This window comes from Cyprinus carpio, chromosome B1, assembly GCF_018340385.1.
Source record: "Cyprinus carpio isolate SPL01 chromosome B1, ASM1834038v1, whole genome shotgun sequence".
Lineage (NCBI taxonomy): Eukaryota > Metazoa > Chordata > Actinopteri > Cypriniformes > Cyprinidae > Cyprinus > Cyprinus carpio.
This window is the reverse complement of record NC_056597.1, coordinates 18,135,101-18,149,644: the sequence shown is the minus strand read 5'-3', so window position 1 is coordinate 18,149,644 and position 14,544 is coordinate 18,135,101. Positions and strand designations below refer to the sequence as shown.

Genomic DNA, 14,544 nt, shown 5'->3' with positions numbered 1-14,544 from the left:
TGGAACCAAAAATGGTTCTTCTATGGCATCGCTGTGAAGAACCTTTTGAAGCACCTTTATTTTTAAGAGTGTATCTACTTTTTATACCTTTCAGTGACTTGCAGTATGCTAAAAAGATTAGCTTGACTATACAGTAGTTAAAGTAGTTTCCTCGAACATGAGCAACACAATGAAGTCTTTGAAGGAGGACAGTGATCCAACAAAAGCAAGCAGTATGTCACACTGCCAATATCTCATTAATGCATGTGGAGCTGCGTACACAGCTACTGCTTAAGCTGTATCTGTTTTAACAAAGCAACAAAGAGATTAAAGGTAGGCAATTTTTTTTCAAATGTTAAAATACTTTCTCCTATCCCAGCTTTAGGGATTAGCTCATCATTTACTCATCCTCATATCGCTCCAAACTTTTATGAGTTTCTTTCTGTGGAACGTGAAACATTTTTGAATAACGTACCTGTCACTTTTTCCAAGCAATTACTGTACAATGTATGGAGAGCTTGTGGTGCGAAATGGACATTGTGCACTATAAACGCATCATAAACGCAATCCATAAGACTCTGCACTATATTACCTTATGTGATCCACTTAAGGAAAAAAAAACTTGACACACTAACACTAGCTCAATTACTTTGATGTTGGACTACTGTGTCTGTTTATCCATGGCATATGAGGTGGTGTTTGGGAAGCTAGTAATTATATTTGTAACTCCATATACAAAACCATATACAAATCAAGGCAAGGATAAGACAAAGTGAAGTAGACATAAGCGAGATAGAAGCCTTACAGAGAACGATAGATGAATAAAAGAGAATGATAATGTGTTAGGGAGATACTGACAAAGAGCAAAAGAGAGAATTTTAATGCCAGAGCAAAAGGAGACACCAGAGGGACGTCAATCCACCGATCAATATTCACCAACAGGCTCTTGCTTTCAATACATTACCACTGAAACTCAATTAAGAGCTAGAATAAAAGTTACACTGCAGTAAAGCAACAGTAGCATATCCAGTGCTGTATGACATATTTAGCATACTGTATATGTGTGAACTACTCCAATAAGAAAAAGTTTTTTTTGTTTTGTTTTTTTGCAGTATACTGATGATGATCGGAACTAATGATCTGTTCTTAATTGGTTTATAGGTTTGCTATCTGAAATCCCTCCAAGGTCACTTAATGAATACTGCAGTCAGATGTTCAATAATTGCGAGAGTAACTGACTGCTGTTGAGGAAAATCAACACAGAAGAAGGATATACCCCTCGTGAAAGTCACATTATCTGTGTATCCTCATGTATGAAATATATTACAAAGATCTGAGAGGATAAAATGAGCGCTGGAACACTGACAGCTCCTCTCTGATTGAAGATCTTTGGTTTATAGCGTTCAATCCTACAGGGAGCGATTGATCCAATCAGCAAAGAGCTCTGTGTGCGAGTGTGTGTAGAAAAGAGACAGAAGGCAAGAGATCATCCGAGGTAAAGAGGCTTCACATTTCTATCACTATTAAGGGATTATATGATCCATCACGGGTGGTTAAGTGTCCATAATCCAGTCATCTATAGCTGCGCGCCAGTGTCTGTTCGGTCCGTAATCTTGATAACGGCAAAACTGAGGCTGTTTAATCTCAATACATGGTTGAAATCCCAATACAGAAAACCTCATAACACACACGTACACACTGACTCCAATGCAATACACAGCATGTCCTTGCAATAATAACATTTCAAATGGCCCAGGGTGCAATGGGAACAAACAGACCTTCCTTAAGGCTTCAAATTGCATTTTTACTGCAGATGAAGATTACATTCTTGAGGCCTTTACAAGAATATGAGTTATAACATCTGTAAATACATAAATATAAAAGAGTAAATTTTATTCATTTACTTGTAATTTAGCTAAATACCTATATTTTAGGAAAAATGTACACTGAAATGCCTAGTTCTTTCATGAAACTCTAGATGGCGCAGGCTGATGGGTCTTAACGTAACTGATGATATTCGCAAAGTTAAATGACTTGGCACAAGCTGATTGGTCCATGTTTCATATGCAGCCAATGAGCTTGCTGCTTTACATTTAAATGGCTGATTAGCATCCACTTAAACATTTTCTGAAACCCTCCACCTTCCCTAGCTCCACCTGTAAAAATCTGCTGGGGTTATTTTATATATTCTATTTGTGCAGCAGCATGTCTTAAATACTCACAGCACTGTATCACCGTATGCATTGGCAGTAGCAAGTTCCTGTACTTGCTTGCAGCAGCAGCAATAATCAACAACTACAACAATAACCAGCAGCAGCAGCAATTCAGCAGCAGCAGCATAGCAGATCTATTCCGCCAAGACCAAATACATTAACATTTTCATATCCATTACCATGCTAAAATCTTCAGAGAATTGTCATGATAGAAAGAAGCTAAATCTCCTAAAGTCCCTTTGGAATGTTTCTATTTATGTTTAATTCTTTACTAATATATCAATTAAATCCAACTGTTTTCACCATTGATTATACAAATGTTTCTTGAGCACCAAATCAATCAAATCAATGATTTCTAAGGGATCACAGGAATAAATTGCGTTTTAAAATAATTTAAAATAAATGATGTAAAATACATAAATTACATTTTAAATTAAAAAAGATATATAAAATTATAAAAATATTGATATTAAATATTTACAATATTATGGTTTACTGTATTTTTGATTAAAGGTGCTGTATGTAGGATTGACACCGAGTGGTTGATCTAGGTATTGCAGTCTAAATTCAAAATATTGGAGAGGATTTTTATCACCCGGCCCCTCCTCCTCAGACTTGACGCACACGCAGGCTGCCAGATTGATGACACAAACAGGAACGAGCGAACTTAACGATTAATGAAATGAAATACACTGTATTTTCCAGCAACTGGCAACCCGGGATGCGAAATACAATTTGGTAAAACTGGCAGTGGGTGGGTTACACAAACCAAAACAACGACAGATATTCCGGCCCGGAACGCACATTTTCAAAGAAGAATAACTGACTGTAGCATTGTTTTTCAGATAAACAAGTATGTTAACTTAGCATGTTTCTTAAATATCTGCAAACATATTATGGTAATTTTATTCTTTAGTAGAGTCAAAAACTTACATACAGCACCTTTAAATATGTTGAACAAATAAATAAAATAAAATAAAATAAAATAAAATAAAATAAAATAAAGAGCTCAAACATTTGAACAGTAGTGCATGTAAGTTGAATATGCTTGTGTGTCATCTTCACTAGTTTCCGCGATCGTCATTGCCATGGTTGTGTACGTACATGTGGAGCAGAGATTTCAAAATAGGGGCGAGGTCCTGTTGGGGTATGGGTGTGTTTGTTTTGGTGCTTTCAAATATCAACATCGTTTGGCAAAAATAGCTTAGTGCACCTTTAAATCATTTTTCATGTGCATTATTAGTTATTACATTTTCTATGCAGAAAGGTTTTCTTTTAGGGTTAATTATTATAATTAGCTTTATTTAAAAACAACAGAAGTCTGTGATATGTCCTCATTTATATGGCTAGGTAAATGTGTGTGTGTCTGGATGAGTAGCATTTATGTTCTCTTACCCATAATGATGCCGTTTGGCTCCGAGGGAGGTTGCCAGACAACCCTGACAGACGTGAGACGCACCTCTGGAAACACCAACCTGACAGGTGGACCAGGAACTGGAGAGAAGAGAGGGAGGGAAAGAGGGAGAGAGGATACATGCATTTAAAAAAGATTACTGTAGCATACATTCTGATTTCTTGTAATGTAGCACATATTTCAAACACTTCAAAACATCTGTTTGTGGGGCCAAGCTTTTATCTCGGCCACGATAAATATGACATTTTAATCTCTTCTCACACACACATACACACACACACACACACACACACACGCAAAGTCTCCCTGTAAACTTCTAATTCCTTAAATCCATAAATATAAATATTAGTGTTTTATAATCCCTCATCAAACACATTTAACTCTGCCAGTGGACACTAGGCCAACAGTGCTGGTAATCCACTAGTTCTGATATGTGTGTGTGTGTGTAAGTGTGAGTCAGTGTGTGTAGAGAAGATTCACATAGACATTCCAGTATCTGGTATCCCTGGTATCCCTGTACATTTCCGAATGAATGTTGCTCCATTGAGCCGATTAAGAAAAATGACAGAAAGAGGGCATTTGTCATTCCACTGGCAAGACTCCACAGTCCACATATGAACACACTTGCTCATTTCAAAGGGAAAGATGGCAGCTTACTTCCCCTTGCCGTGAAAATATATTGCAGACATGCGAGTGCATATTTCTGAGAGAAACTCTCCGAAGGAAATTTTATTGCTCAGAGGTTGCTCTTTCATAGCTCAGGGGACTTAATGAGGTTCCCAGTTGGTTGAGTCTCATGAAAACTGTCAGATAATGCATGTGTCATATTTCACTTCAGATTTAAAAGAAGTCTATTTTTTTCATTATGACATATAGTTTCATGATAACTAAGCACATTTTCCCTCCAAATCCTCATTACCATAATCTGAAAAAAATCTCATTCTCATTACTGCAATGTGAAAAATAATGCCATTTGAATTTAATAATATATATATTTAAAATATAGAAATACATAGTGTAGTAAATATACAAAATAATATTTTGTCCACAGTACTGAACATCAGCTGAACATTTAATAATTACAAAAAATGAAATAAATTATAAATAATTACAAAACATAATTTGTTTACATAATTATAAATACAATGATTAGAAATACAAGAATTTATTATTTTAATAATTAATTTAAGATATGCTTAATTACATTTTTTTTTTTTTTAGAAAAAATGGTGATTGATTTATTGTATTACAACGACATTTTTATTATGGCTTATAGTACTGAGAATATAATTTATAAATAAAGTAACTGTATATATATATATATATAAAATAGTAATTGCATGTTGAATAATTTAAGCTATTCTTACTACTTCTGTAATTAAAAATGGGTGATTACTGTATTAAAAGTATTCTTTTTATTATTGCACATTACAGAACTAGAATATAATTATAAAAAATAATAAAATAGATGTATAAAATATACTATAATTTAATTATAAATACATAAAGTTGACAAACAGGAGACACACATGGGATACTGGAGAAAAAAAATCTGAAAAGTGTAAGGACTTCGCAAGTCACCCTTTAAAGTAATTTCTGTCTGAGAACAGATTGAGATCTCATTAGTGAATTTTGAGTGAGCTAGGATAAGAAAATCGAGCGAGTGAGAGGTGGTTCAGACAGGTGACTCAAGCGAAAGCAGTGATGCAGGATGAGGTTTCATGCAGTGGGGGCACCATGAGGCCAGGCGAGTGTGTGTTTGTCTGTTTCTGGAGCCACGTGGGAGGTAATGCCAGTCTGAATGTCAGGCACAGCTGGAAACCACCAGAGCATGAAGCAAGGCATAACTATGAGCTACCATTATGAATGTGTGTGTGTGTTTACTGGTGTGTGAGTGTGTGAAGGAACATCTGCTAAATGGGTAGCTTTCACTCAAAGTCTAATTTTGATCCAATGTGTGTGCGAACATTTATTTTTCCTTTTATTATGTGTGATTTGTCATAACCAGTGGGAACGTGTGAAGAATTAAATGATGCGTTCTGTTCAGTGGGCGATGCATTGATTTTATTGGTTGCTTACCATCATCCTTGGTTCTCTCAGCGGTGGGGGGCAGGCTGGGAGGTCCATCTCCGACACGTGTAAACGCAAGCACCTGAACCTCATACAAGACGAACTTGCTAAGGTTTTTTAAAAGCAGCAAGTGAGTCTGGTTCCCGTTCACCAGCTGGACCTGGGGAGCCCGCTCTGAATCTTTTTCTTTGTATAAGACCTAGAGATAAAAGGAAACAAGGAAATATAGGTCACATAGAAACAGTTTTGATATGATATTGAGTGTCGGAATGTCCTAAATTCAACTACAACCGTACAGTGTGTAGTAGTGCTTGTTAATTACTAATTACACACTATTCATACTTAAGGTTAGGGATTTAAGCAAACCTCTGGCAGATGATAAAACCGATCAGAATATCATTGCCACATACACAAAACAGTTATATTCAGAATCAGGGGGGAAGAAACTGTTCCTGTGTCTGGTCGTTCTGGTGCTCAGAGCTCTGTAGCGTCGACCAGATGGCAACAGTTCAAAGAGGGAGTGTGCTGGATGTGAGGGGTCCAGAGTTATTTTGCCAGCCTTTTTGCTCACTCTGGATAAGTACAGTTCTTGAATAGAAGGGAGGGTTGTACCGATGATTCGCTCAGCAGTCTGGACTACCCTCTGTAGTCTTTTGAGGTCAGATTTGGTAGTTGAGCTGAACCAGACAGTTACTGAAGTGCAGAGGACGGATTCAATGATGGGACGGATTCAATGATGAAGTATTCAATTCGCCTTTTAGTGTTTGTTTACAGGAGTGACAACTGTTTTCTACAATGAAATGAACTGATGAAAAATTCAGACAGTGACAACCGCATTTACAAAACTTTTCTGCAATGTGCAGGGAACCAAACTGAACAACTAGCTGTTAATGACTTATTTAAACACATATCAGAGTTGCTGTTCCTGTATGCGCAGTGAAAGGAATCACAAGGAATGTGGTTCATTTGAACTCAGTGGTGTTGCCAGATAATTTAGGGGATTTGCTCCCATATTTAAATGTGATCGTCACTCCTGAATCTTAACAGTCTGTATGTGGCAATAAAGATGTCGAGATGAGCTCTTTTGATTTGGGGAAGTACGCAATCACACAGCAACAGCTCACAACTCTTGAACATCTTTTGCAAATGCAAACATCCCTGTTTCTTCAAATAAAAACTACAAAAAAATCAAGTTCAAGTTTTGCCTCAACTTTGGTTCTGACTTTAGAAGAGATCAATAATTAATTGTGTTATTTCCCCCCCCCCCCCCCCCCCACACACACACTTTTTACAGTCTAAGCATTTCATCAATTGGTTTCTTCCGACAGTGTGTAAAAGGAAAAACTGTTTCAGCAGTTTCATGATCTTGCATCATGTCACTCTACACAGCCTAAGCAGAAAATGGAGAAAGCCTTATACAAGCAACAGTGCACATGGGTTTTAATATCTTCATACAGTTTATAGATGTGTTCAAAATGAACTCAATACAAACTATGTTCGGCTGAATGTATGTGCATTAAAGCATGTGGAAGAACTTTTGTAGATGTGCATATCAACAGCTCTTTGTGGTATAAAGTGCCTTTGGTGGATGATACAAGCATTACATTAGATGTGTAGATGTGTGCTGCATACATTTTTTTTTGCTACAGTGCTTAAGAATGGTTCTGCTATGTGGTTGTTAGGCTGCTCTGGATGGTTTTTTACTTTCCTACATCAAAAGAGTCCACCTCCAAATATCTGCATGGGGATGTGGCTCAGGTTCCTACTCCTTCTACTTATTATTTTTTACACTTGTAAAATGTAGGACAGGGACTTGTCACTACCCATCGATTGTTGATTGGATGAGAGCAAATCTGAATGCAAGCATGCTGTCAATTTTGGATGAGCAGGGTTTAAGCTGACTAAATTACTGGAGAAGTCTGGCATACATCACCAGAAAGATCTCTGTTGTTTTGCCAGAAGATTGGGTTTTGAGATTTTGATGAAACATTACAAGGTCAAGAAGAGGTGCAAAAATGAAATCATCCATGAAATATATATGAATCATTCACATAAGATCTATAACATGCATTTACAAAATAAGGTAAATTTTCATTCTTTAAACATATCTGCAAACTCTGTACTGGTGGGAAAAAATATATATATTTTTGAAACAACACCAATATCTATAGTAACATATTAAACTTGTATAAAAGATTTCAGAAAAAAAAAGATAAACTTGCAATTTCAGCCTAATAAACGATGCTGTGTGTTGTATATAATTGGTCTCAATAAAAATGGTTAATTAGTGAAAACACTAATTCACTCTCTAACAGTCGGACCAAAAATGACAAGTTTGCAGGTATGTTAAAAGGAATACTTCACCCCAAAATGAAAATTCTGTCATCATTAAGATGAAATTGGCATGTTTTGAAAATACTGGACCCCTATGACTTTCACTACATAAACAAAAAAAACAAACAAAAAAAAAACACTGAGCATGCAAATAGCTTTGTTTGTTGAAACATTCATTAAAATATCTTCCTAAGCACTGCTAATAAAAAATTATTCCAGTCAGATCCAGTCTCCATATACAGTAGAAAATCACCCTTCTGCAGTGTTTTGGCAGACAGGACTCTCCAGTCAAAGCTGTGGGGGATTTTAAGGGTCTTAAAGCATTCTCTTTGATATAGTAACCGTACCTTGTAACCAAGGATGTGTCCATTCTTCTGGTGTTCAGGGACCGAACCCCAGGTGACCAATATACTCGTGGAACTCACTGCTTCTGCGCTCACATTTTCTGGGGCACCAGAGGGAACTGAAAACACACCCATATAAATAGCCATTTTATACTAAGGCAAAAACCTACTCAAGGCCATGTCTAACAGTGATTTTAAAACACTTAAAGGCTGTTTTTCATCCTATTGGAAAAATAATAAGACTGCAATTATCATTAATAATAATATGAACAAACAATTCCACCAAGTAATACAGCTCATTAGCCTAAGGTTGATGTCTTACCAGCCGACTCTCAACAATTTATTTCAGCCAGGGTTTCATATCTACTCAGTATTTTTGCTGAAATCTTACTCCTTTCTATTGGAGTCTGTCACATGTACTGATTAAAAATGGAAGAGGGCTGACAGCTTAAACAACAGCCTCTGACATTTCTCTCTGATTCGCTGTCATGTGAAGCTCGCCGAAATAAGAACAGGAGAACCGCATGAGCATAAACACTTGTAATGGACTGATTTAAGATATGATTTGAAGGGGTAACTTTCCCCCGTGAATATGTGTGATGTGTATTTGTTCCTTCAGGGCTTGCCGGCCATTGTTCATGTGCAGTGAGATAAAGATTTTCATTTGCTGAATGAAGCAACAAAGGCATTTTCTTATTCTTTTAGTTATTTAGGTGTAGGAGTCCAGCAGAAAAATGGTGTTTCAGTGTTTCCTAAGGAAATTACACAAGCAAGTTTGTCAGTTCTTCAGTTTGATAAAAGGTTTAAGGGATTGTTCACCCAAAAATGAAAAAATAATTATTCTGTCATGTTGTTCCAGACCTGTAAGACCTTCGCTCATCTTCAGAACACAAAGTGAGGGATTTTTGATGAAATCTGAGAGATATTAGGAAAAAGATTTAAAAAAAAAAAAAAAAAAAAAAAAAAAGAGTCTCTAATTCTAATATGCTGATTTGTTGCTCAACTAACTTTTTATATTTATATATTAAAATATATATTTATATATTTTTTTCCTAACAACGTAAAAGCCTTTACTCTCACTTTTGATTAGTTGAATGCAAATCAATTCATAAATAGTATACATTTCTTTAAAAAACAACAACAAAAAAGAGCCCTAACTTCTGAACTGTAGTATATCCTCACTTCTAGTTTATGAGTGTGATCTCTGAAATTAAACCACAATCAACAGGGAAATTCATGGAGAATCAGATGTTTGAAATCTGTAAGTGGTCACCACCAAGGCCACAAGTGCCCGCCCCACCAGCTGCCTCTGATCATTTCAAACTTTCTAGATGTTGTCTAGGGGTCGGCAGGATCATTAACTCAGCAGGGAGTCACTGGAGCTGCTAACACCCACCCGCTGTTAGATGTGGCCTCGGGCACAGACTCCATCTGAGTCTCCAACGGCTATGTAAATGATGCCTACGACTAAAAATCGGCTAGTAGGTTGCTGGCTAAACTGTGTCTGTTTAGAATTGCTAAGGAATGCAGCAACTCGTGGCATTAATCTAAAAATGAACTGACATATCTTTATAAGAATTTAATGCAAATATCTGTCCTATACTTTAAGCTATCTGTCTTATAACACTCAAATAGAATGAAAAATGATTAAAATGGAAATGTGAGCATAATGCATTAACACAATGATGCTTAAATTAACATAATTCATTTGGTTACATACAAAACAGCAACTAGCCCTAAGTTTTATTTCTTTTCCTCACATGCATGACATTAATTTCACTGATCATTTATGTTGATTTTTACTTTTTTTTTTTTTTAAATCAAAAGAGGAGAAGGTACTTCTAAAGCAAGCATGTTTTATGGAAAATGTTGTCACCTGACTCTTTAGTTTTGCCCAGCACAGGACTGCTCCAGGGTCCAGGCCCGATGCCATTGAAGGCCTGAATGCTGAGCTCGTACTCCGTCCACTCTTCAAGTCCCTCCACCGTCGCTTCCTGAGACAGGCGCTCAGAAACCGTCTCCATCCGGGGCTGCCCAAGCCCATCTGCTCTCTGTGTGCGTACATGGTAACCCACGCTTTCGGGATTTCCGTTATAAGCTGCCTCTGGAAGCGGCTACAAAACATGAAGAGGAAAAACATTGGAGCAGGACAGACTTTGATAAACCTACATCAATAAGAAGACCAAAAACTAACCTGGAATTTCATTGCATTAGCAAACAATAGAAATAGATCTCCAGAACATATTTTAAATAAAACATTTCCCCAAAGCAGTACTGATTTACTTTAAGTTATATATATATATATATATATATATATATATATATATATATATATATATATATATATATATATCTATATATATATATATATATATATCTTATATATATATATATCAGTAACATTCTTTTTTTAAAGAAAGAAATAAACTATTATTTTATTTGGTAATAACCCATGAAATTCATAACATGTCTATAAAAATGTTTATATAGTTACTAAAGATTTCTATTTTAAATAAATGCTGCATTTTCTATTTACAAAAAAGAAAGTATCACGGTTTTCACAAAACATTAAGTACCACAACAACTAAATTCAAAAATTATATTAATAAGAGATGCTTCTTGAGCACGAAATCAGCATATTAGAATGATTTTTGAAGGTCCATGTGGCACTGAAGACTAAATAATGATGCTGAAATTTCAGCTTTGCCATCACAGGAATAAATTACATTTTAAAATACATTCAGATAGAAAACAGCTATTTTAAATTGTAACAATATTTCACAATATTACTGTTTTTCCTGTATTTTTTATTAAATAAATGCAGTCTTGTTGAGCATAAAAGACTTCTTTCAAAAACATTATACCGACCCCAAATTTGAACAGCAGTTTATTAAAAAAAGAAATGAAATTAAATTAAATTAAATTAAATTAAAGAGAGAAACTTTAGTTGTCCAAACACATTTTGGCCAATTATAATGGAATGGTACTGAAATTTAAGGGCTGAAAAGGTTTAACTAATTTTCTGCACGCTAATCTTACTCAACAGGAATCACAAATAAATTTTTCGTGACTCATTCCAGTGGCTAAGTTCTACGATGATCTGGATGAATGAAAACCTTCACAAGCGTCAAATTGTGCAGCAAACAGAAAGGAAGTTCTTTAATCTCCTCATAAACATAAATTAAATGACATTTCAAATTGGCTGTAATGCAGCTCAGTCCCTCGCCTGCTTCAGCTGTGCATTGCACATTGGCACATGACTCAGAGACATTTTCCAGCATCGGATGCCAAGAGTTCGCACATGGTTGCTCGCCTAGTACTTTAATGCACACTCGAAACCTTACGATGTTCACAGCTTCAGTACGTTGACTGCTTGAAAGCGTTTCTATTAAAATGCTTTTGGCAAGCTGACGGATACTGATGTTTCTTCACAGGCATGGGCCAAATCATTGTTTCAGACTTTATGGTCTCCACAATAAGCTGCTAATCTTTAGTTGCTTGTAATATCATGTTTTACATATATATAACTCTGAATGCTATTTCGTTTATATTCATTTGAGTTTTTGTCCACCTACAACATGTGACAAGCTTGTTTCACTTTGTTTATTTTCAGTTTGGTTACTAGTGTCTATTGTATATAAATAACTATGGAGTTATTTTTGTCTTTTTTTTTATTCAATCAAACATAATGTGTTTGAGAACAAAACTTACTATAGTGTAATTAAAAAAAAATTATTGCAAATAAAAAGTCTTGTTAATTTTTAACTATAATATTTTTTCTTTTTTCTCTCTCAAAAACAGTGTGTTTGATTGAACAAAAAAAGACACAAAAGTAACTCCATATAACAGAATGGTTAAGTAAATGAAAACTAATAAGAGTTGCTTTCGAAATACTTGTGAAGCTCAAAGCATTTCCACAGTTACTCAGTGTATATTCTCCTCATTAAAGACATTAACAATTAAGAAACTTGGGTTGCTTGGTAAATGACAGAAGAGTGGTAAAAATATAACCTTTTCTTCGATGACAGCTACATAGAAGTTTTAGTACGAGTGTAATAAATGACTATCCATAAAAACGGGTTAGAGGTCAATGTTTTCGTTTTCAGCGCTTGTGAAGTACCGCATTAAGCACTATTATGTCCTGAGGGTCATTTTTTCAGCACCAGCACCCCACAAATGTGTTACTACGTCCATCGCAGGCTTTGTAGAAGCCGTTTTTTAGATTAAATGGAGTGCTGTCTTATGAAATGACAGCCTTCATGTTATGTGCCTCTACAACTCAAATTCTTCGATCGCTCTTCAGGCTTTGAAAAGGTGAGAGGGGAAAAAAGGAGAACTGAAGGAGAAAATAACAGCAATTACATCTGATACTGACAGACACTATGGCTCCTGATAGCAAAAAAACAGACAGGAAAAATAAGCTGTCAACCTCTTCTAGTATATCCCTCACCTATAAAGCATGCGCACAGAAGCACAACCAACAGTATTTGTGTCCATCTCTGCGTGTGTTTGAGTATGCATAATCGCTTTACGATTTTTATGAGGGCTTCAGGTTTTACAATAACGTTCACACCAAATCCAGAACCACCCGCTTTTGACGCAACAAAAGAAACTTTTGAGCGCTTTGGTTCTTATAAATTCTTATAAATATGTATGACTAATTTCATCAGCCAAGAGTGTCATTAGGTTCTTTCAGAAATCTAATCCATCCTTGCTAAATAAGAAAATATTTCTTTCTTTCTTTCTTTCTTTAAAAAAAAAAGTACTAATCTTTTTAACTGTGTGTGTGTGTGTGTGTGTGTGTGTGTGTGTGTGTGTGTGTGTGTATCCGCTCCTCACCTCCCAGCGAATCCTCAGGCTGGTTTCACTAGCAGAAAACACTATGAGATTTGTCGGGGCCACATCTGGATTGGACTGCAGGGTCTGCATCATACGAGAAGGCTGACTGAAGGGACTCGAACCCACAATGTTCACCTGCTTCATCCTGAACCTGTAAGGAATATATACGCGGAGAGAGACAAAAACAGCAGTTTTAATTCTCTGATCTTGCTCTTGAGTAGCGGGAGGATGGGGGATTTTGGACAGGATAACAGATCTCTACAGCCTCTGATCATCTGTAATCCCTTTAGGACAAGATAGTGTGCCGAGAATCAGAAGACAATCTTTCCACAGGACCTTCAGAAAATCAATTAAGGTGAGAAATAGAAAAGGGGAATGAGAGAAAGATAGAGAGAATATAGAACAAATGAAACAATGAAAAAAGATAGCTGGAGATACATAACGCAGGGAGTGCTGGGAGTATAAAGAGTGTTTAGTCAACATTGAAAGGTCATAAACAGCTGAAATTACTCTGAAAACACCAACACCAAAACACTCAACAGGTTTGTGAAGGTACCTCACACTACTGGGCTTGTATGTCCCCACATTTTAGTTCATTTGGTTGATGTAAAAATGGTTTTTCTTTCAGCAAAGGAGCGAAAGGCTCACCTGTATTGAGTAAATGGGATGAGATTGGGAATCTCCAGAGTGTCTGCAGCTGGTGGACTGTTCAACTCGTACAGAACCTTCCATTCCTCGTCCTCACCCACAGTCCCCACCTGTGGACACACAGGATGATTTTATTTAAAAAGCTATTTAAAAGCACACACATGAAAAAAGAATAAAAAATAATCCAGTATGACAAACATTTCAAACTGTAGTATGCTTCACTGCAGTCAAAGGACCTCACTTTGTTGCATGTTTATATCAGCAAGAGACATAAATAGGGTACATTGTTGTAACTTTTTTCAGCAGTACAGAGATGACAAAGAAATGACATTGTTTTATGATAAATGCTTCAAACCATAATAAATGTCGCTACATCAATCCTCATCAATGATGCATGTCATTAAGTCAGAAAAAAATGGTTGTTTTGAACTTTTAATGCAATTTTATCTACAAATGCCCAATTAAATAAATCACAAAAAAAGTTTTATTTTATTTATTTATTAATTTTTTACCAGGCGCACTGGAAAGGGAAGTATTGTAAATTAATAATAATAACAATAGTAATAGGTTTCTTCATTATTTGTCTAATATTTAAAATGTAATTATTGTATAATTATAACAACAACAACAATAATAATAATAATGGTTATTTTGCACCTTTAATCAAATTTGATCTAAGAATGCCGATCAAATAATGAGCTAA

At 35.8% G+C, this 14,544-nt stretch overlaps 1 protein-coding gene across 4 annotated transcripts in view; it reads right to left on the bottom strand.

The window, feature by feature from the left end:
- Window positions 1-14,544, bottom strand: part of LOC109050400 (protein sidekick-1-like) — a 193,196-nt gene that overhangs the window by 24,271 nt on the left and 154,381 nt on the right. For all 4 annotated transcript variants that reach the window (XM_042716835.1, XM_042716837.1, XM_042716836.1 and 1 more), the window contains 6 exons: window positions 13,842-13,951; window positions 13,194-13,344; window positions 10,231-10,468; window positions 8,358-8,473; window positions 5,686-5,875; window positions 3,588-3,686 (listed from right to left, as the gene is read on the bottom strand). In XM_042716835.1, the coding sequence (XP_042572769.1) occupies window positions 3,588-3,686; window positions 5,686-5,875; window positions 8,358-8,473; window positions 10,231-10,468; window positions 13,194-13,344; window positions 13,842-13,951 (904 nt within the window). The remainder of the gene's footprint in view (window positions 1-3,587; window positions 3,687-5,685; window positions 5,876-8,357; window positions 8,474-10,230; window positions 10,469-13,193; window positions 13,345-13,841; window positions 13,952-14,544) is intronic.